The sequence below is a fragment of the Rissa tridactyla genome, chromosome 1, assembly GCF_028500815.1.
Source record: "Rissa tridactyla isolate bRisTri1 chromosome 1, bRisTri1.patW.cur.20221130, whole genome shotgun sequence".
NCBI classification, from domain to species: domain Eukaryota; kingdom Metazoa; phylum Chordata; class Aves; order Charadriiformes; family Laridae; genus Rissa; species Rissa tridactyla.
Window position 1 is genome coordinate 47677359 of NC_071466.1, and position 24167 is coordinate 47701525.

The window sequence follows — 24167 nt, forward strand, 5'->3', positions numbered from 1 at the left end:
TCCCGGGCACACAGTGAAGGCATCCCCTCTGGGCTGCAGGGGAAACTCAAGCTTCCCTACACACAGGGAAAGGAGAAGGAAAGAAGCCGAGAGAGACACACACACGTACAACTCCATTTTAAAGTACTTTGGGGAACTCAGATTATATAGTAGTGCAAAATATTTTTATATCATCCCAGGACATTTTTGTTTATACTGCTGAGTGCTATTTTATTTGTTCCAGCTTTGCCACAGATGCACAAACACTGTGAAAGGAGAAAGAATGTCTACTCTATATGATGGCTTTAAAAAAAAAAAAAATCAGAAAAGCAAGTCAAATCCATTTCTTAAGCAAACATTCCATTACAAAAATCACTATATGTTTATAGAAAAGATTTTTTTTTAACAAAGGTTTAATTTAAAAAAGTTAATAACTGGGTATTCCAGAAGGTTTGAGTCATCCACAGTAATAATTAGGGGGTTTGTTCCATACAAAATGCTTTATTTAACCTTCATGCCTCCATTCAGATAATTATACAAATGCATACATTTAAAGGTTTAAACTCTATTTCAATTCACAGCTCAATTCATAGGAAAGTTGAATACAGAAAAGCAATGCACCAACAAAATATGTCTGAGACACCATTAAAAACGATAACACTTGTTCATTTAAATCTTTGAGAATAGACTGGAATAATCATCCTCTGACAGAATTTCATTCGGGGACTCCCTTTACATTATCATAGGGCAAAAAAATCACCATTTTACAGTAAAAGGAAAAAAAGCTCTGAGTATATTTACAATACATACACTATACATAAATACAAGAACAACACTTACATAATATTAATAAACTTATAACATAGGTGTTGCCTAAACACTACATAGTATATAAATGCAGAGGAAACAATTGGGAAATTAGATCTTCAGACGATTACTTTCATTTTTGAAGAAAAGTAATTTTTGCATTTAAAAGCTTTTGAAAAGAAGGCAAAAGAAAAGACTTAAGAAACTAATATGTTTTCTTGCCAGCTCTGGTATTTTTAGTCCTTTTAAGTGTAGGACCTCTATTGACACTATTATCTCTATGGGGTTACCGAAAATGACCCTCCCTTTTGCATCTTACCTAGGAAAGATAGAGGTGTCACACACACTAATTCCATCGCTGTGAAGCTTCAGTTCCAAATTAATCACTTTGTAAACTAAGGGATGTTTTTGTATTTTTACACAGGAGGATCAAATGAGCACTCATTGGTACGTACAACAATAACGACCTGATTAGAAGGAACAATTTGGGGCCAAATGCAACCCCATCCTCGGGATTTTGTTCCATTAATGCCATGAGGGAATTTGCTTCTTCCATAAGTGACTTGGCCAAGAATGATATTTTTCATTACTGCTGTTTCTTCCTAAACACAGCTGAAAGAACTTTCCTATTTAATGGTATTTTTGACCCCACATGTTGATAGCAGTGTCCAAATCTCTCTTTCACTGAAGTGAATGAATGCATGTGTCTGTGTGTGTGGGTTGAAGGTCTTAAGGCTGATGGTGCATGAAACTTAAGTAATTCATTACTATCTCGGTGTATATTCTATTGCAAGTGCAAATGGGGGACATCACTTTTTAGGGACAGACAGAAGGTCAAGAGAGCATACTGCGTAGGTGTTCAGCGAAGAACTCACACTACCAAGGAAGCAATGTATAGGACGATAAAGAAAGAAATAAAGCACGGGTTTTTTTAATGAAAAATAAGATACAAATGTAGCAGTGAGAAATAGTTCAAAACCAGAAATGACAAACATGAACTCTGAATTGTGAAAAAGATTAGTTCAGCTGTGAATATTATGGACCAAACTGTCTTTCCAAAGAAGCTCTTTTACGCCTAGAAAGGCAAGGACGGGGCGAAAAGCAGTATCTGAACCTATTTCTGTATTTCATGGTTCATGCTTATGACGATGCATCAAAGCCATCACCTGTGGTCCCCTACCAAACACTGAACTATTGTTTTTTAAGTGCGGAGGTCCCAGCATGGAGCAAGGTTTAGCGAGTCAATGTGTGAACCACCATTTACTTCCTCTTTCATAACTGGCAGCATCTTTGCTCACTGAAACTTTTGAGACTGAACTGGGGAAGATGTTGCTGGTCACACATACGGACAACAGGACCTCACAAGTTCTTTTCTGTTCTTATTTTCACAATAGCTAAAATTCACATGCCCCGTTTTGCTTGTCTGGAGGACTGAACAACTATGTACTGAATAATTTAAAAATTACTGCAGGGCAACTCAGATTATTTCATAACTTAAAGTCAGTAAGCACAAGCTGCTATAGAGGTATGCTGGCAAATCAATAAAATTGAGGAAAAACCCAATTCTGTATTTGTTTTTTAGATTGAAATGGCTCATTTTGGGATGGTGAAGACAAGGTGACCTTTCCTACGCCAGAACTGACACACGCAGGGCTGGCGTCAGCCAAACCTCCCACCACTGCAAGTCTCTCAGGGTTCCTCCTTGTTGCTGCTTCGGAACAAAGAACCAAACCTTCCCCTACAACCACAGCTCAGGTACGAGGTGAGAAACTCGCATTTCCTTTGTCCTTCTGATGATACATCCCCTGGTGCCCTCCTAAAATCCCCAGCATGAATTGTCTTCTTTTATGCGCTTAATACCCAGAGATTAAGCTCAGGATGACAGAATAAGTACACGCATGTTCTGATGGGCTAACATTTAAAAATAAGTTGTTACTAAACTAGTGGTCCAGTCACACGATTAACCAACGTGCATGCGCGTCATAAACGTCTAGTTTTTACATGCGAGTCCATGTGCTTTTTTTTTTTTCCGCACCTGCACTTTCTTCTGTATATGAGCATCTTCGTGCACACCCCATCCTGCCTCAGGGAATAAGAAACGAACACCCATCCTCCCACTCCAGCAGCAACCCACCGGTGTCAGCAAAAGTCTAGGCGAAATCTGGAATTTTTCAACTACAAAATACTGCCTGGATAAACGACAGGTAGAAATTTAGAGGATGGAAAGCCATCTTCCTTGGCAAAGGTATTAGGACAACCAGTTACATTTTCATCTCCAATAAATTCATTTTTAGAAACAGAAAAAGTATGAGGGACGGCATTACACTGCTATTTTAAGAATCCATTAGCAGCAGTTAATTTTTTTATTTTTTTTACAGAAACCTACCGGATTAAAAAAAAAAAAAAAGACAAAAAAAAAAAAAGAGTGGAAGAATCACAGCTGGCCTTTTTCTTTTAAGATCAATTAGTCTTTTGATGCAAATGTTCAGGCCATTCAATATAAAAATCTCCTCACTCCATTTTAGGAATATCGACTTCTTGTTTGCTATTCAAATAGTCTCTAGACTGACAAGTCCCCAATTTTTCACTCATTTGTCCCCAAAAGAAAGAAAAGTGATATATTTTGTCCACTCCTGAAGTCAACCCGTTCTAAGATGATTATTAAATATTACGAGCATTAGATGACAAATAGAAAGGAGACGGAAGGTGAACTCCTGTGTTTCCAGAGTTCGATGCAGAGGATTTTGCGAGAGAATCCCCGTTCTACCATATAAGCTAAAAAAGCTCTGTTGGGCTTATTGCTGGTTTTTGGATTATTTCACTAGAGAATACCCTGGATAGATGGGCACATCAGACATAAATCAGGAAGAAACCCCCTAAAACACTGCTTGACAATGACCTCCATTCACACCTACTGAGAATTGATATGGATACGAGACATTTGTAAACTAAGATTCATTTTCTTCTTACAAGTATATGACAGATGTTATCCGAGAAAACAACTAAAATCTCTAACACAATATCTCAACGTGTGAAAATACAAATGGCACTTTGTGTTTGTTTCTGTGCTGCATTATTGTTCTCCGAGTAAAATTTCATTTTCACCTTATCGTTAACAGAATCCCGTAAGTTATTGCTGTGTAAAAGTATAGGAACATCCCATCAGTTCTAATAACAGGCACTTTCAGTTTCTGTTTCAACTTTTAAAATAGATTTTAGGCTATCTTGCTGAAGTGTATGTGCATTTTAAATGTCACAACTGTCCTGCTACAATTGATTTCGTTGACATGCTACTCCACCTCGAAGACTAAACTCCCCTGGAATCAGCTGCCTGTTTCAGCTCTGCCACCTTTATTCAAGATGCACTGTAGTCAGGGAAATACAAGAAGAAAGAATCAAATCAAAGGAGAAGAATCCATTTCAAAAGAATCAAATGAGTTTGCTGTTACTGTATCTGCAGTTCACTGTAAAATGCCAGAAGGGAAAAAAAAAAAAAAACAACCAACAACACAAAACCCCCAAAACCTTTCATATGGTTCTCATTTTGATTAAGTGTTTTTTTCCTTTATTCAGTCAAAGACATTCTGAGTGTTGACTTACTCGACATTGAAGGACTCAGTATGACTTCTCTATATTGCACACCATCTGTGAAACAGCGAAGAAGTGGCCACTCCATTTTGCAGAGAAAACATGCTCTGACAAAACAGAATAATTTACTTCTCACGTTTTGTGTTTAAGCTTTGCAAGGCATTATCTTACCATTTCTCCTGATGAAAACTAAAGGATTTTTAAAAATGTTCTTCATTTAACCTATTTACACCCCACGTGAAATTGTGAGTTTGAAAATACTTTTCACTATCACATATATTACAGAATATTCAAACTGTTACAACTATAGCAAAATACTTTCAAGGTATTTTGATTTCTAAAGATGCAGTATCCTTATAGCTACGTTTGTGTACTAAAACCTGATTTACTGTGGAAATTGATCAGAATTTAAGCATTTTTAAGGTACCAAGGGGCTTGTCTTCATAAGCATACATTACACAGCAACTGTTACTCTAGAACGGAACCGTGAAAATATAACAATCTTTAAATTTCTTTGTGCGCTTCTCCAGTTACAAATCACAGGCAAAGGCACAGTACAATAATACGAGCTGGCTTCTTAAGAAGGTAGTATTTTCTTTTACAGTGTTTATTTCCAGGTCTTCCTTTTGTGATTTTTTTTTTTTTTTTATATAAACTTGTTTATTACCTGCACATGGGTGGAGGAAGTGTTGGGGTTTATATGCACGGGCATATGGATGAGCGTGCGGGAATAGGGCAGATTTACTGAACGATCTTTAGACTCATCTGCTGTGGAAGATGCAGTTTCACACACTGACCTTTTCCAAATCGAAGTTGAAAGCAAAAATAAGCGGGATATTACTGGTGAAACTTACTCCGATTTCGAGGTACCCACCTTCAATAAAGAAGAAAGAGATTTTTTCCATTAAACAGCATTTATTATCAGAAGATAAATTTATAAATGGCGACTAGAATACATTTTCAATGTGGCTAATGGAAAACGACCTATCATCACTGTTATTCCCATTATTAAAGGGGAGAAAGGTTGTCCAGCTATTTGTCCATGCTCTGCACTGTGAGCTTACCCCAAACATCAACATCACTGATGTCATTTTTAACACTGTTAATTTTGTTATACATTACTCCAGCGAATAATCATATATACAAGTCAGTCTAAATCTATTTAATTAATTGTGTAAGCATGATAGAGAATAAGGAATACTGCATCTTCATCCCCAAGTATAAACTGCTGTTGCAATGAGCCAATTTTACAGTGCTGAATAAAACAGGGGCTCAAAAAATAACGACAATTTAAAATTTAAAAAGTTTTGTATCAAAGCTGCTTGCTCGTTACATTTTCCTGTAATGCTGGCTGCTGAGATTTCCTGACAAATCCATTGGATCCTTCTGGAAACAACTGAAATACTGAAATCTGACACTTTGTGGCATAGTTTCCCTTGTAAGCTGTAATGGGCACGATGGATATTACCCATCTTTTACTCACACTTAAAAGCATAAATCTCTGTCTTTCTAAAAGAAAGTGACACTCTATATTTGTCTTCACCAGTTGCTCAATTAAGATGGTCCTACTGTGTTGTGTCAAGACAAGATCTGGTATTTCTGCATGCTACATATGATGTAGGCTTTCACCATGGTTATGAAATGTCACGGACCTGTGGTGGGATACCAGGATTTTTGAGGAAAATACCCTGGAGCACCAGGATTTTTGAGGAAACTACCCTGGAGCAATCACCCTCGGTCTTTGCATGAGCACAGAAGTTTGGTGGGTCTGAACCGCAGCCACTGATGGAAGGATACCCTGAGAATGAGGACATCAGCTCCACATGCGAACATCCTCCTCCCACAGAGTTATTTCCCTTACAATACTTCTGAAGGGGAAAAACCAACCAGACAACAACCTCACTACAGAGTATTTGGGGTCAAAGCCCGAGGGTGCTGGTACAAATAAGAAACTTGCCAAAAACCAGACTGGATACTTAAAACCTAGTGGTGGACTACTGCTGGTTGTGTAAGTTGTCTAGAGGTAACAGGAGCACAAAAAGCCTCTATACATGTGCTGGAAAAGCTGATGATATACTTCCTGCCTGTGAAATAAGAAAATTTAGCGTACACTCCTTTACCTTTTGGCTTCATTCTGTTACCATTTACGCATTCTGTGCCTGTGTCCCTTGGTGCAAGTGCTGCTTTAACCCTGTATCATTTCGGGGTTTCTTGGATAAAACCAGACCCTCTTTCTGTTGCAGTGTTTCCTATGCATAAAGTAGCGGCCAACCACCTGAAAGACAAGGGATTTACACAGATCAACCTCGGCCTCAGGAGATGAGCCTCCCGGGGTCTGTGATACATACGCTCCTCCTTGAGGCAGCTCAGAGCTGAATATCGAAATTTAAGGCCTCTCAGTTTTCTCCCAGAGGAATTTTTCTCTCTTCATTGGCTACAGGGGAAGCCTAAAGAGGACACTGGTCTCTCCCAGTTACACCCTGCCTTTGTGAATAACATCAGCGACAATCTCCCTCACTGCTCCTCTTGTACGCTAACAGAATGGCTGTAAGAGTTTCTGGTCAAATAAACTTAATTTCCTATGGGAGAAAAAAATCACAGATTATGAAAGGAATTCTGTATGCCATCAGTTCTTCAACTGAATTACTGCTATTCAAGAAATTAGTCATTAAAATGTGCTTGGGCAGGAAAACAATTTTATCAATTGACTTCTACCCGACCTGACTCTTTCCCTAAATGCTGAGAATGACAGATCCATTTAAGGGGACGATATTGAAGTATATAAAAGACAGACCTCAGATGTAATCCATGAACCATCTCATGTACAACACTGACAACGAGCTTTTTTAAACCAATAGCAGTGTTACTGCTGGTAAAGAGCCAGTTCTGCTGCCCCGCAATGCCTCGTGGCCTATCCAGGAGCCCTGATCCATCGCAGCCTTTTCACACGCTTTGCACGGACACTTAGTGCCTCTGCTTCATTCCTGATTTGGAGACAGATACTAAAATGTTGACTAATTTTGCACAAGTTGATTACCAGCACAGTCAATGGGAATTGACAGAGGCGTTTTTTCCCACAATGGCTGCCAATAACTTGTCAGGGGTTTCTCTGCTGACCACTCGGCAGAGGGGAGCCTGAGCTTCAACAATATTGAAGTTCTTCTTTCAGACAGCTGATAAACTATCCAGTACCATGGAATATTAAGAATTTATTTAAAGACAATCAAATTCTGGGGCCTGTGAGTGCTGTTATACAGTATTATCCCAGTCATATTAATCCTCAGTTAACTGCAATTGCTTCCAGTATTTGTACGGGTACCCTGTGGTGTTCTTTTCTTGAAGATTACCTCGATTTCAGAATCCCCCTAACGTTACTACTGTCACTTCAGGAATCACAAATTAATTCAGACTGGTCAAACATTTAAAAATGAACAAGTGGCACCACAAGTTTAATCTGTGCAATTCCTGGAACCAAATATTCATAATTAAATGCATTGCAGAAGACCTTTATGTATACATCTTTCATCTCTAAGCCATAAAAATCTCAACAGTTACAAAATCTTGCCAAGCCTGCTCTTTGTCAAATTTAGCTGAATAGGCAGATCCTTGTGAGGAAAGAAAACAGAAAAACACTACTCCCTTTGCATGAACAACTGATGACTAAGAGTTTCTCTCTTTCCTTCACGATTCAATTAATACAAATTGGTTCACAATTATAGGGCTGTATGGGAATGATCAGGAATTTCCTTTTATTTAATCTGAAAAGGCTTGGATTGAAAATCCCAGCAGAGCAGCCACTGGTACCCATATAAAGGGCCATTTATATCATACTAGACAGCTGGCAAAATCTTGTTATTCCCTAACTCCCGGGGAGAAACCTAATGTCTTGCAGAGCACCACTGCAGAACCATTTCTCCTTCCTACGTGCGGTTCATCCCGACTCCTCAACAATCAGCTCTTTCCTTTATCTTTCTTGCTTTCCAGACCCAAGTGTTACGTTGACGGAAATGAAAGTACTGAATTGTGGCACCTAGCGGGTACATCAGAATTTCTGCATATCCCCCCCTTCTGTTGGTGTGGAGTAAATTATTGTCTCAAGAGCCATTTTACTCATTATTGCTTTTTCTCTGCAAGAGATGCAGCCGTTTCTTCTCTGTTTTGTTTTGTTGGTACATTCAGCTCCATTTCATGAATCGCTACAGCACTAACCTTGGTACCAGTGAGTATAAGGTCTGACTATTTCCTTGTGTTCAAATACTGGTCGTGGGGAAGAGGATGCGTGCATGAAAGAAAACTGCACTTTGAGAATGGGGTAGTAGTTTTTAGATGGGCTCTTTCTATACAAATCCCAAAACGGTTCTAAATAAGTCCATGGTGAAATACAGATACTTAATATTGTACTTTCAGCAGAAATGCTGCTGCCCCTTGTTTATTTTACAGACTTCAACAACAACAACAACAAAAGAAAAGAAAGGAAAAAAAAAAAAGATAAAAGAAAAAGGTTAAATGGCTGGTGTCCTCTAGGGCATAATGACAAATTGTGGTACAATATTAAAATGCCACCATCGTTATTGCAAAAGTCTGCTCAAGCGACCCTTCAGCTCCGACAGCAGGACCTCTCCAGCAGAATCTTCTTTTCCTACTCACACGCAGCTCGTCTGTAGCACAGCTCGGGCGTAATGCTGACACCGGCCAGTTGGTATTCAAAACATGGGGAAAAGATGGGATAATAAAGCGGTCTTGCTCTCATCATCATCATCATCGGTTCGTGGTATCTAATCCTCCAATCAGCAGTGATTTTTCAGGAACAAAATGTCCGACAGCTGAGAAAACATACAAGCTATAAACATTTGTTGTCAAAGGACGCAGCATGTAAAATAATGCCCATTCCTGTAGCATTTCAGCTGCTATTTTCCAGGTGATTGTGATGACACTTTCAGGGGGTAGCCATGCTGAGGGGCAGACAGGGTTAACTTCAGATGGCGAGGAGAAGAGTGGCACTTCTTTTCCTGCTTTTTTTTTTTTTTTTTAATTTCTGTTATTATTTTTTTGTTACGGACATCAGGGAAAGCCCTGTCTGTTAACACTGTAGAAGGGGATTCAGCCCTGCTGAATTCACTCACGGTAGTTAAGAGACCCAGCTCTTAAACTCGGCTGGAACGGGTAGCGTTTCTCAAACCAGCATGTGCCTGCGGCGGTGGAGCGCCAAGTGATCTGAGCGGGAAAAGCTGCGGTCACAGTCTGCACACTTGAATGGCTTCACTCCCGTGTGCTTGCGGTAATGCCTCGTCAGTTCGTCGGAGCGAGCAAACTTCCAGGTGCAGCCTTCCCAGGTACATTTGTAGGGTTTTTCTCCTGGGAGAGACAAAAGAAAGAGGGGAGGGTGTGTGTGTGGGGGGGGAAAAACAGGTGGTGACTTTCCCCTTGTTGCTCTTAATCCCCGCAACCCCCTCTGCACGCTTCCCATGAACACCCACTGCCTAGGGGTTGCTTTAGGCCAAATTACACAATTACGAGGTACCGAATCTGCTGAATATAAGGAAAGGGCCTTGAGATTTATCATTCCTGTGGCATTCACACGACTAAGAAAATCAACAGGATTAAGGCAACAATATAGATCCTACCTTGCAGGGGTGATGCAGGGATTAACAGCAGGACAAAGGGCTGTGTAATTATTCTCACGATTACCGTACAAGTTTGCTACCTTCATCTCGTCAGGCTACACTTTCTCCCAAAATGGACAGATTACCCGTTATTTCAGCAATTTATCACAGGCTGCCACAGACCTCCAATTATTTTTATGAAGTTTATGAAGGTTTCTAATTATTTGTGTACATCGCTGCAGGACACTTCTTAGCGAGCTGGCAAAAATGAACTACGATTTCCCAATTAAACATAAAAATTCAATCTGCAAAATGTCCTCTTTATTTATTGCACTTGCTTTCAGTAAAATTAATTTTGCGTTTAAGATGCTACCAGGAACGGTGTACAATTTTTAAATATACTCAGCCATGGGACTTGCACAACACTGTTGATAAATACCCATTTACTTCAATGAGATCAGACTTGGGCTAAGTGTAGATTTTTGGAAAATCCCACCCTCTGCTTTTTATTTAAAGGTAAGCACAATGCGCACCCCATGTTCTGTGTCATATCATGTCAGAGGAGAAGATTAATACAGCAAAGCTGGATTTTGTGCTTTCATAAAGCAAACTCTTATAAAATTCCATTTTTGTCATGTATGTAGGTTATACTTATTTGTGATTTCTATCACCAGCCCTCAATGTCTACATGTTAAGTGCTCTCGGCAGTTACCTTGATCCCACAGTCAAGCACGCACCAAAATTGAAGAAAGGAAACCGCGTGAGGTCCGTACGTATCTTCCTTTGGTGTGTCAAAAATGATTTTTTACCTCCCCTTCCAAAACCAGCTAAGCACAACCAGGACAACAAAAGAGCATCTCTGCAACAACTGTTTCCTTCGTCAGGCACAATCATTCCTCAGTTATTTATTATCTCCTATGAATCACGAGCAGCTTGCAAGAAACTATTTCGATTACATGAACCAGTGACGCAACACTCGCTTTGTCGTCGGCAGCACATCCCTCCATGCGTCTTCAAAAGTCAATAAATGCTTTGCTGAGAGCCCTCGGTTTCAAAAGAAAATTCCCGAGTAAGAATATCATCACAAAGTTCAAACAGCCCTGAAAAGTCCAGCTGAAACGGCCACGGGTGCACTCCGTAAGGAAACTGGATGCTGTACAGGCATGTCAGCAGGGCTGTCAGCAACATTTGAGCTCCTTGGGTTGGTACCTTCTGTGCACCATCTGGGCTGTGCTGCAGTTTTGATGTCAGACGGGGGTGGGAAACAGTTGCTGTGAGGAGAACCCAGCAATCCAGGCTCTGAGGTGACCGCAGCCCATAGCTGCAACAGCAGCAACTCAGCCTAGATAATTTTACAGTCCTCGGCCAAGCACAAAGCACCAAATAGCGTTCATTGCCCTAGCACTGGGCGCCTGGAATCCGGCAGCTGCCACAAGCTGGATCGGCACGACCTACACAGCAGATGGTGGGTTGTACGCTCTTGCCAATGACAAAGAGCTACAAAACATGCTCAGATTCACCACCGAACTGTCTTACGTACATACCCTTGCCACGAACAGTTGGTGCGGAGCACCGTACAAATATAGTAGTACCCCCGTCCAACTTGGCAGGTCTATCCCACCGGCCTCATCACACTGCATCAATAGTTTCCAAGTGGAGCACTTGCCCTGCCCATCCTCAACGTACTTTCAAACTCTCTTTTCGATTAGACTATGGATACTGCCCCGGTTGGTTTCTTTGATCACAGAGACTTCCAGAGCAAAGTGTGGGGATATTTCTTAAGCTTTGGATTCTTATTTAAAAGCTTCTGAAATTCTAAGTCTCTCCTACCATGAGATCCTTCTCCTGCAATACTCCTTTGGTACACAAAATCCCAGATCTTCTTTCCCTTGATAGAAGACCAAGGTTCTTGTGAGAACCTGATGCAGGAAGCAGTGGCTGGTGAAAGAGAAATAGCAGAAACAGTTCATCCGTCCCTTAAAACAGTATCACTTTGGGTAAGAAACGAAAGTCACCTGATGGGAGGACATGAGTGTGGGTCACTCAGCTGGAGTTTCCAGGTGTTGCTTCCAGCCTCCCTCCTCAATGAGTCCTGCTTAGCCAGCCCCTAGAGAGTTATGTGAAAGAGACAGGACTAACCACATTCCTCTCAAGCTATTTACACCACTGAAGGAAAATCACCCTTACAAGCTCAACCTAAGAAGACCTTTCATTATTTTCAATTAAATATATGCGTATAGGGTAAGAAGGAAAAAAACAGGCAAAGTAGCATTACTCTGAAGACATTCACTCACATGCACCTTAAAAAAAACGCTGTAAAGAAAACTGTGAAAGATACGATTTTTCATTAAGATTAATCAACATTTTAGGCAAACCTAATTTTTAGGGGAAGAGCAACAATATTACTTTTCTGTTAAACACCCACATTATCTGTGGATGGACAGGCGCTAGAAAAAAATGTTCTTCATAGGCAATACAATACTAACTCTTAACCTGTTGTTTGGCAGCATCCCAGATATGAAGACTGATGACTGAATTTGTTAAAAACAGAAGATCCAGGGTTCAAATGATGGAGAAAGGATGAGCAGGAGCGGAATTGGTAGAGGATGGAAAGCTGGTGTCAGGTATCACACACCAGCCTGGGCCGATGAGCACTCATAGCTGAAATTCCCAGTACAATCAACAGAGAGAAGCTGGACCTCAGCAGAGCAACCCAGAATACGGTGAGTGAGGAGGTGGACAAAACTAGTTTGTTAACTGGAAGAAGCTAGCCCCAGTGCTTATATATCTCTATATTCTATCTCCATTTCAAGACTGGATTGCAGTGGAGTTGAAGCTGAAGTCAAATACTCAACCGTTTTGACTCAGACACTTCTGCTTCTGTGCGAGCACTTGAGCTTAAGTGGGTAAGAAACTCTTGGGTTCAAAGTGTGGGCATGTTTCGGCTCCTTCGATGGCTCGTCAGCCACGGGAGCAAGGGTTCAGAGTTACTGTCATGCACCCAGACACTCAAATTCTCATTCAGCTCTAAGGAGCAAATGCAGGCAGTGTGAGTCTTGCCCGGGGTACTGAAACATGGGAACGAAGAAGACAAAACAGTAGACAGTTTTTGGAAAATGGTAGAAAAGAGCCGCAGAAAGAGACTAAGAACCTGCGGCAATTAACATGAGGAGAAAAAGAAAACTTGAAAATGATAAAACCCTGTTAGTTAGTTCGATCTTCTGCATCCGTAAACTTTTAGATTCTTTAAATCTTTAAATTAAGCTACCCATTTAATAATAAATGCCTGAAGCTGTGAACATTTTTACGGGAGCTGACCCTCTACTTTCACAGCTGTCTTTGAGAGCTCTATTGTTTTGTCCCAAAACCTGACAAAAAGATCCCAAAACGCAGAGGAATTGTATCCTGATGCTATTCCACTGCTTTGTCTTGCAATACATGGACAGTGAACAGTATGCCACAACAGGCATTTACACAGTTCAAGTAGGACCCTGGAGCACGAAAAAGTTCTTCCAGACAGTTCCCTGTAGAAAATTAGTATTTTCTATTGTTTGGGGAAGTTAATTATGAAGTTTTAAAGGTATGACTCAGTGCTCCAAATGGAACTAGTCATTTTTTTAATCTTCTATTAACAAAACATCTATTTCTAAGAGCCCGCCAAAACTTTGCCTTTTGTAGTCCAGATGCCACGATCCAAATTAGTTTAATTACTTTTATCATATTATTTTTCCTACCTTACCATGACTCCTCTCACTTAAGCGCTTAAGAACATAGTTACAACGGTTACTCATTAAATCTCCCTAAACTCAAGTAAATAATGAATTAATAATGCTGAATAATGACCACTGTTCAGCCAATCCTTCCAAAATTTTCCACCCTCCTCACAGCCCACCATCTGTCTTCCCATATCCTTATTTGTGTACTCTAACGTCCAGAAGATCATTCACCCAAGGAAATAAATCTCTCTTAAGCCTATGACATTCATGTATTCCTTACAACCTGATGACATTCATGTATTCCTTAAAAAAAAAAGCCCAATGTGGGTACCAGGACGAGACCATGCCATATAACAGATGAAGGGATCAGGATCTGTTCTACCCTGGGCAGAACTTCCTATGCGGTACGTTCCTCGGCAGTTATCCTCTGCCCATCAACTAGCTGGTATCATGGTATTTGATGCCAGATGCTTCAAAGACAGGCACCACAAAACCACCATGTAAATAGTTACGGGTTGTTCTGCCAGCAGAGAAACTGCTCTGGAGCTCTAGGAAACAGAACTGGCCTGAAGTTGCCAAGGCAAGGAACTTTGTTTACTGCAATTGAAGATGCCCTAGGTACTTGTGTATTATTTAAGCTTCATTTATTCATCTGTTTAGCAGGCTCTTGGCAACCATGTCATTAAGTAATGATGAGGTAACACCGCCTACTACCACGTCAGAAAAAACCCCAGTGATAAAGTTCTAAACTCATTTTCTTTCTCTGGCATAAACTCACCTCTCTCTCTGGTATTGCAGGTGAGTGCCATGTCCCTTCTTATTTGTGTCCTCTTCAGACATTTCCATCCATCCAATTTTTCTGCACATGGAATTGTCACCATGACTCTGAGTTATTACATCACTTCTCTGTAGCCCCTTCCTGCAATGGTACTCAGCATTTTGAAACACTGATAACATTTTTATTCCAAGTAAGAGTCAACTAGAAAATAAACATAAGGGACTGTTTTCAAGGGTCTTAGCCATCTAGTCAGATTTTTCTGTATTTAAGCTTTCCTCACACTGTGAAAGAGCCACATGCTGAAATTCTGCTTTTGAGAAGGACAAAGTTAGAAAAGCACCTGGAAATGAAACTTGGTTTAGAGGTTTACATCGTATTTCTGGACTGGGAGGGTGGGAGCATAGGGGAGATGCCGTCCCTGATTCCACTCGCAAAATACAATGGATTTGAGAAAAACTTGCACAGTTTAATAGGTGGCACCTGCCCAGGCCTGCTGTCTACAGCCACATCTTTATACGCTCAGTTTCTACTGACACTACTCTTGGAGGAGTGTTCCCCACATAAAAACGGAGTGAGGTCTTAAGGATTTAGCCCATAACAAGTGGAAAGAAAATAAATAATTCATCAAGCATGCCTCTGCCTACGTTTGATGATGTTAAATTTTCTAATCAAAGTCAACAGATCTGCAGCTTTGTAGGGTTGAAGACATCTCCTGATGATTCCTGGTTTGATTTCTGCTACAGCATATTATGCAATATATATATAAGGTGTAGTATTTACGTCAGCTGGTTTCAGCTCCCACGTAAACACCAGGATCATTCTGAAACATATGGGACAGTCACATTGCACCCATACTGATAGGACTCTGGAAGTGGAATCATAAATTGAAAACCACAAATGACACCTAATTAGATTTTGCATTTCTACTAAACATAAGCAATTTCAGGCAGAAAACAATCTTTTTACAGCAAAAACACTATCTGATAATGAGCATCCTCAGGCACTCCCAGAGGAAGAGGGCAGCTTAGCTTTTAGACACAGGGGAAAGGGAAAAATGACAACTCTTACGTTTTGTGTGATATTTTTGTTAGTATAATTTTTTAATGAAAAAACATCAGAGCACTTATAAAGCACTCTCCAACTTCAAAGTGCCTTACAAAGCTTTTTTAAAAATGTAATCCCTCATAAAAGTCTGTCTTTGTAATAGCACTGTGTAACAAATATCGTGTGCATTCTGCAGGTAGGAAAACCAACACAGCGAGCACCAGCAACCTTCCCAAAACTGCAGAGAAAGTCAACAGCAACGCTATGACTCACGTACTAGGAACACCTTACTTTCTGACATGAAACTGCTAGATCGCAGCTTCATCCCTTTAAAAGTTTGAAATATTTTCAATCGTTTTCATGCAAAAGTCCTATTCAATTATTTAGATGTCTTTCTAAAGGTCATTTGGGATCTCTGTTTCCAAGTTACCGATTCACTATATCTCCTTGGTGAACATAGTGAATTTGACTTTTGTGTTTCAGTATTGTCAAAATATGCAAATGAAATATCTTTCTGGGAAGAAATTAAAGTTTCGTAGCAGTTGAGCAAGTCTGGGAAAACAATTTCTACAAGGAGAACAGGAACATACTGTGCTGCCTGTAACACGTCTTGAAATTCAGGTTTTTTATTCCTTGTTCTCAGTCTGACTTAGGCAAAGCACAGGGACGTGGTTTCTTCATGTGAAAACCTGAGAACAAAACAATTTCTTCAATTCAAAAGTACAGTGACAACCTCCACTCTAGAACAAGAGACACTTTTGGGAGCTCTTGAACCGATTATTTACAAGCTCCACTTCAGATAATTCAGGCGTAAGTCCTTTTCCCACATCACAATACACAACTATCTTTTCATTTCACTGCACTGCTGAGCTTGCATCCTGTTCGTCATCCTGGCCCTTCTTCTTACTCCCTCTGCAAAACCAGTGCTAGTTCAGCAACCTTATCTCCTTCCTTCTCCTGCTATTGTCCCACATGTCCCTCTAGGAATAATATCTGCCTCACTTTGCCGCTGCTTTAATACAAATCACAGCAAAAAAGTCTTTGTGACCAGACTTACAAAATTAAATTCTCCGTAATTTAAGACGGCAAATTCATTACATCGGTCTCAGCCCTGTTCTGCCACCGCACGCACCAGAGAGAAACGAAATGGTGGAATCTAAGAAACTTCTCTTCCACATTTTCTTTTTGGGCTTCTGCACAGAGACTTTGCCCCACAATGGGACATACCTAGTACTATGTGAGATACAAATGAATTAATGCTCTGGAACAAGGTTTAGTTACGTACATTGCCAAGGGTATAGCTGACATAAAATGATAAATTTTAATTCCTGTAAAAAACAGGAAAAATGGAAGTTCTGGAAATGCAAAAGGCCTCTTCCTGTGCACCTGAATCCAGGAACCAGATCAAATCCCAACAGTAGATGACAGCTAGCATTTTATTACCCTTCCTGATAATTTTTTCCTGCAGGATGTGGTACGTATATAAATATTTAAGTATATGTTAAGTGCATGTATATACACACAATTAACATATATATAGATATATATGTAGTGGAAGATGGCACGAAGTTTTCTCCTTCCCTCCAGCCACAGCAAATATACGACACTATCAAATTTCCAGTGTCATGGGGAAGGCTGAGATTTTTCCTTTTACGGCAGCCTTCACTTACAAAGGTATTTGGGAAAGGCGACACAGCAGATCCATACTTCCATCAGCAGCCACCTGCATGGAGGGTGCCAGCAGACCTGCACACTAAGTCCCTTTAACTGGGGTGCTGCAGGCCTGTGTTTTAGTCTGGCCCCCCCGAATAAGACACCTTCCCTTCGCTGTGGTCCATAACTGCAAGGGAGATGCCAAACAAGTGACAGTTCCCTTTCCATCTGCCTCTGATTCTGCTACCGTCACTCCTCCTGGATGCTCCAGGGGTTGCTCCACCATGTTCATCAAAAGCAATACTGACGCTTCTCAGTATAAAAGTTAAACCTTCCACTACCTGTAAAAAGCAAAACACCAAACAAACCCCCAAAGAAATACACAAACGAACAAAAAACAACAAAAAGGCTCCAAGGGATGAGCTTTGTCTCACTCAGTTTTGGACAACCAATTATTTGTTGTTTGCACTGTGCTAGAAGTCAGGCTGAAGCAGAGGCCAGGACCCTTGTGCTTGTCTGCAGAAAAAGAGCATTAAAATACCCACCTCCCATTTAAGCGAATGAGTTGTGAATGGAATTAAACTTCCCAAATGAAGAGATACCAATTCTTATCACCGTAAAAAGCAGAATAAATGCATATGACACTAAATATTAACTGACAAAATACATATGACAAGGGAAAAGATCATCAGTTAACGCGATCAACATACCACTACATTTCATATCCTATGTGGAGAAAACACTCAAGTGTAGAAAATAAACCCTTGTCCTACACAGGTTTCATCTGATCTTTTTCCTTTCCCATGAAACAGGAAGTTTTTGTAAAAATTTCCCGTTTTCTACCTACTGAATTGCAAAAAGTGAAGATTGAAAACGTTAGCTTTCAGGCTCTACCCCTTGTTTCCTTTTAGCCATTGAAAAAAAGAAAGCAGAAAACCTGAATAAAACATTAAAACAGAGGCTTTTGTGAAGCTTACTTGCAGTTTTGAGCATGGGTCACTCTCAAAGATCGTGATTCTGATCGAAGGCAGCCCTGAAAAGGACAGGGCGGGCAGGAGCAACTCCAGACACGCTTCCCAAAAGACACAGGGTATTCACCTGTAATGGGCATTTCAGTAGCATGTTGCTATCCCGTTCTGTCTGTCGGGGACTGAGCAGGCTGCATGAGTTAACATCCTCGTAAATCCTGTACTGTGTATTTACTCCCCCAGGTCTGGGTGCAACATCTGGGAAAGCATTTTGGAGGGGAATGGGAGTAGAGAGGTCTTTCTCGCCTTCATGCCACTGCAGAGCTACACATGGTAGACCACAATCATGCCTGGGACCTTAGATGAACTGCAGTTCTTTGGAGGTAGAATATTAAGTACTAAATGGTTTGCTTAGAGAAAATTTTATTCTGCATAATGAAATCATCATTATTCCCTCGTGCCACACACAGACAAAACACATATGCACCCCATATTTACAAAGTCAAGGGGCACTGTTGCAAATATTTTTCATAACCTAGAGACTGAAAGCAATTAGACTTGCTTTCCCATCAAAGTGACTTGGAATAACCACGTGGGCACTCTTCCATATCGGCACGGCATCAGACCTACAATGCAGAGGAATGACTCCCCGTGTGTAAGGTGAATTCAGAGCTTGCAAAATGCGCCAGAAATGAAATCATTTAACTTTCCACAAAGCGGCTATTGGAAGAGAACTGGATGTACAAGCTCCTTGTGGTATGGACACCTGCCCGTACGTAGCTGGACTCAGACAACCATCTCCCTACATCCAGAGGTTCCCGTTTCTGAACATCACCTTACTAGGCTGTGGTGGCATTGGTGAGCCTGCCTTTATAGCCTGGTACATATCGCACCAGTAGACATCTGCTTTTAAATGTATTTCTGTCCTGAAATGTGAACCCTGTCACATCAATGGGAATAGGCTGAGGCTTCAGCAGCCCCGTTTATTGAATAATCTGTTTATCTTCTAAATAGAAACTGCATGAAAAAAAGAGCAGAAAAGCTAGAACTGAAAACTTCCATGAAATTTACTGATTTCCACATTGGAAAGCTCTACTGTTTATTGAAACTGGCAGTAAATTTTAAACATTAAAAGAAAGTATTTCTTAAAAAATAAAAGCATCACCCAATACAAATAGAACCTCCTATTTTACTTAAAGCATATTAATTTTTAAATTGGTTTTGTTTATTTAAATTCCCATTTTCTGGAACAGCATGTGAACCTGCTGTTGCAGCTTTTTTCACCCGACAGATTTACGTGGAGGAGGGAGAACTCCGGGATAAGGACTTAGGGAGCATGTAGGACACGAGGAATAAAAGCTGGGCTTTTGAAGAGTGAGTATGGAGGGTAGGTGACAAAGAGGTGTTAATTTTAAAGTAGGCCAAAAATCTACACAGTTCAAGTCAAATCCAGAGGGATTATTTTAAAAATGTTGCTTCCTCCCAATATTTGTCTAAAGAAGGGATTACAAACCTGTAAATATATCTCTGGAACTTACAGCTAGCAAAAGGCATTAAACAGACCTTAAGAAAACAACAGGTAATGAATGGAGTTTTAATACCTACAGAGCAAAAATAACTTTTTTGGTGCCTCCGACCTCTTAAGTCTGCTCTGAAATTGCTCAAAGGAAAATGTGAACAAAGACTAATGACAGGGGCCCTTTCATATTAAAATAATATATGGAGCAACAGTGAGTGAGAGGAATGCAATGTTTGAAAAAGCACAGACTAAATAAAACACCCATGTACTCACTAGCCCTCTCTCTCTTCTAGGGTGGTGTCTCAACCCAGCTATAAAGGAACATCTCGGGGAGGAAATGCTGTCATTTTCTCAGGTACAAAACCACATTTCTGAGATGCTTACCGTCTCCATGTAACGCCGCTGAAGACCCCCTGACACTGACAAATAGGCTTCATTACATCTGTGGCAAAGGTATTTGCTCTCATCTCTCAGGAATGATATAGGCGTTGATCAAGGACAAAGCACCAAACACTAAAAAATTCATCTGGCCCGGGGGCTATTTTCAGCCTGCCTCTGTAAGGGCCTAACGAAGCAGCCGCACCTTCTGGAGCAGCGGCACTGAGATGGGTGATTCGGACCCGGTGTTGGTTGGGGCTCACGGATGGAAAGCAGCAGTTGTGGTCCAGTATCTGAGCCCCACAGAAGGTGCTCTGGTTACAGCCCTTGGCTTCCTCCACCCCTTGGAGGCAAAGCCACGGCTGTGGTGATACGATGCCCTGTGCTCACAGACTAAATCCGTTCCCGCTTCATGCCAACTGGAAAATCTCAGGCTTTTGCTGCCATTGACCCCAGAAAGCCACTCTGCCATGTTCCTCCAGAAATGAGTAACTGCTAACTGAAATGAGGTTGCACAGAAATACATAATGCCGATACATAAAAGAATGCCAATACAATAAAAGAAAATCATATGGAGGTGAGAGACGAGGAGCAATCTCTTCTGTATCAGATGATGTAAAATTATGTCCCACATAACCTTAAAGCAGGCATCATCTGTCTTTATTTTCTTCTTCAGCATGATTCACACAATGTTTTAAATTCCTTGGGCTTTTCCATACAGTAAGAGGGTAACCACAATGAGCTACAACTGGATTTAGCTGTGAGCGTCTTTAGATGTGAGATGCAAGACAAATCAAATTTCCCTTTAAATGACTGTATAGTTAGTTAGATTTCTCAGGTCACAGTCCCCATGCTGGGCACCACTTTGGGATACATTCACACCACCCAGTGTACTCTGCATACTTAGAAAAAAGAGAAGAGCTTTAAATGTCCTCCACATGCACTATCCATTATACATCTTTCAAGTCTCTATGTTCTTTACCAGCTCCCCTAACAAACAGCATAATTTGTTTCTTCAATTTACATGATACGCCTCAAATTTACACGCTCTCCCTATTTAAGACGAGACAGATGATGTCTATGAAAACTGGATCACGATATGCAAAGGTTATGCTTTGGTACCAATACAGCCGCGATTCAGGCTAAACCAGAATATTGCACACTAGGATTTGCAGACTAAGTAGCCTGTGGATGAGAATTGAAAGTAGCTTTTATCCACGTGGTTGGCCAGTGGGACAGTTTGTCCATGACCGGGTGCACCACCACATGCATGACCAAGGGACATCACTCACAGCCAGCAGCTGCTGCCCTGCAGGGTCTCTGTTGGCAGCCAGAACCTGCCATCTTTGGATAATCATACTTTTCACTATTTAATGCATTAACAAGGCAACTGAAATCAGTACGAATAAAAGAGGGTTTGTGTGCTTTTCGTATGATCGCTTCATCTATCCACAAGGTGTTTTCACTTGCTCATGTCTCCTTTGCGCTGTTACAGCAACCAGCCCAAACGATTCTTCTGGATGTTTGTTCTTGTTTTCCCTCTCCTCTCTCCCTAAAACAGACTCCCCTGTCGTCTCACCCTTCCATACACACCCCCTATCCTCAACTAATATGCTGATTGAGGCTACAATGAAAGGTATTATTTCACCAGAGACTTTACTGCCTTGCATTTGACCTGGTAGATGGCATGACCCTAAGGCTTTATCCTGCCGCCTTCACCGTATCTAGCTTATGAACCTATTTTCATTATAGTTACAGATGACTGAAAAAATAATGACAAGTCAAGGGAAATTTTGCAGCGAAATGGCAAACATTTTTGACTACTTTGCAGCTTTCCATTAACATTTCAGAAACATTCAGCCAATTGGAGAGCAGGTCAAGATATATGTCCTCAATTTTATGGCATGAAAATATCTGCCTGCTTTTTGCCAAAATAATTAAGTTATTTAATGCATTTTACAGCTTTCACAGACCCATGATTTCCAGTTTCACCGACTTCACAGAACAGCTATTAAAGTCTAGTTTTTATAACCTATATCAGCCTCTCAACAGAAGGCATGATTTGTCTCTTTGATTTACATAAAACTTATCAGATTTCCATCATCTCTCTTCAGAGGGAACATTCTGTAGATCTTTCACAAACCAGGGCTAGTAGAAAAGGAAACGTCAATTCATTAAGATAAATTTAAATACTTTTAGAATGAAATTTTGATGGGAGAAAAAAAAAACCACAGTGGAAGGAAGCAGTATTACTTAGTCTGCAATGCTCAGCCGTCCTACTGGAAGCGTCAAAGGCAACTTCAGCACCACCTAAAAGGCCTGAAATAGCTGTAATGCTATGGTTGTTTTCCTCTCCATCTTCAAAGTGAAAGGAGCAAACTAAAGAAGGTGAGCCCCACCGGGGCTGTACGGGCGCAGACCTCACTGGGAAGAGGAGTTACAGCTCTCCCCGTTCCTGGGGCCGACAGCAGAACCTACGCTGAGCACAACGCAGACATACGCAGACCGGCAACCCAACCCAGGCCTGCCGGTTTTCCCATTTTTAAAGATTACTCACTTGTAGAGTCACGCACATTAGTAATTTTCTTTGCGTCCACTGAAGCAGAAACTAACTCAACACAACTCCGGTGAGCCAATTTCTCACAGTTTCTCCTTGCGGAAAGAGTTGATAAACCTGAGCTGCGAGATTGCTGGCGAGCCCCTAAGGCTCTCCATCACACCCGATACCTCCTGATACCTTTATTTGACGATTTGACAAAACAACAACAAGAAGCTGATACTAGAAAGAGAAATTCAATACCAGTGCTCGTGATTTACAAAACGGTCTATTACAGGTTTCACTTGCAGTTTTTCTAGTTGGAGAGATAATACGTAATTCAAGCTCGCCCCCCAGTGGCCTCCATGCCTGCACCAGTACACTATGTTTTGAGGACACTGGTGAGAAGTATTGGGGAGCTAGACGATAGCATACTTAAAAAAACTAGGAGTTACTCAAAGAGAATGAAATGCAGCTGTTACCGTCTATAATATTTTGTTTCCATTTTTAATTAAGATTGAAAGAAGTATACCTTCCAACCAATAAAGTTGTTAATCCTGACAAAATACTGCATTGTTTTTCCTCCTGCATCCAAATGACTACAAATGTTTCAGTGGCTATGCATATATAGTAAGTGAAAACAAAAAAAATAGTTCTCAAACACATCCTGCTGAGGTAAACAACGGTCAGCAAGATCAGCCTGCCTAAAAAAAAAAAAAAAATAGTCCAGATTACTCAATGCTGAGTTTCTGTGATCTTTTCTCAGAAAGTTTCCTACTGAAACTTGCTCACCCTTGCGTGCATAGCTGTCATACTTCATTTATACTTATCCAAAACTGCACACTAATTACTGTGGGTCATACGTGTATAATTAACTTCTCTCCCCTGAAGCAAAAGTAAAGGCCAAGATAAAAAATGTAAGATGAGATGAATACATAGAGTATGTTCATGGTCTGTGCTACATGTAAAGTCAGAATATACCAACTTCTTACCAAGACCTAAGAAGTGTTCTGTAAAAAGCATTTAGTTTTAACAGCATGATACAGAATTTCTCACTGGATCTGTTGGCTAAATCAGTGCTCACCTCCTTTCTAGACTACACTTACACTGCAGCAGGCGTGAAGACATGACAATATAAAGCAGTAAACAGCTGACCATTTCATGAAGGGGTTTAATTTGATTTTTTTTTTCTTTTTTCCCCCTGAAGGAATAAACCAGCATCCAACATGACTGCAACATATTTCAGGCAGCTGCCTTTTGGGGTGGGGATTCATTTCAGCCCGCTAACAGGTAGCTAGCTATCTGGCCTTCCTCTGTATTCAGCAGTGAAAGAGAAGCACCTTCGCAAGCCAATCCCTGGGTCTACCCGAAGAGGGAATAACGTGCCCCAGAGGTGCCAATCCCTCTTCACCGACTACCCAGAGATCCCAGACAGATAGCACAGCCTAGACACCCAGCTGCCAGGGAACCAAGGCTGGCGAGATGGATCCTATGATTACGGCAGGTACAGAAACTCCCTTCATGCTGCTGGAGAGGTACAGCTGCAAAAGCTCTAAATACCAACACCATTTCAGTCTTCAGTGTCTAGTTTTGAGCAC

The 24167-nt window shown here is 40.8% G+C and overlaps 1 protein-coding gene across 7 annotated transcripts in view; it reads right to left on the reverse strand.

Annotated features, from left to right (window-relative positions):
* Positions 1-342: 342 nt before the first annotated feature.
* KLF12 (KLF transcription factor 12) overlaps positions 343-24167 on the reverse strand; it is a 255540-nt gene continuing 231715 nt past the window's right edge. For all 7 annotated transcript variants that reach the window (XM_054188506.1, XM_054188503.1, XM_054188505.1 and 4 more), the window contains one exon: positions 343-9729. In XM_054188506.1, the coding sequence (XP_054044481.1) occupies positions 9548-9729 (182 nt within the window). In that variant the 3' untranslated portion in view covers positions 343-9547. The remainder of the gene's footprint in view (positions 9730-24167) is intronic.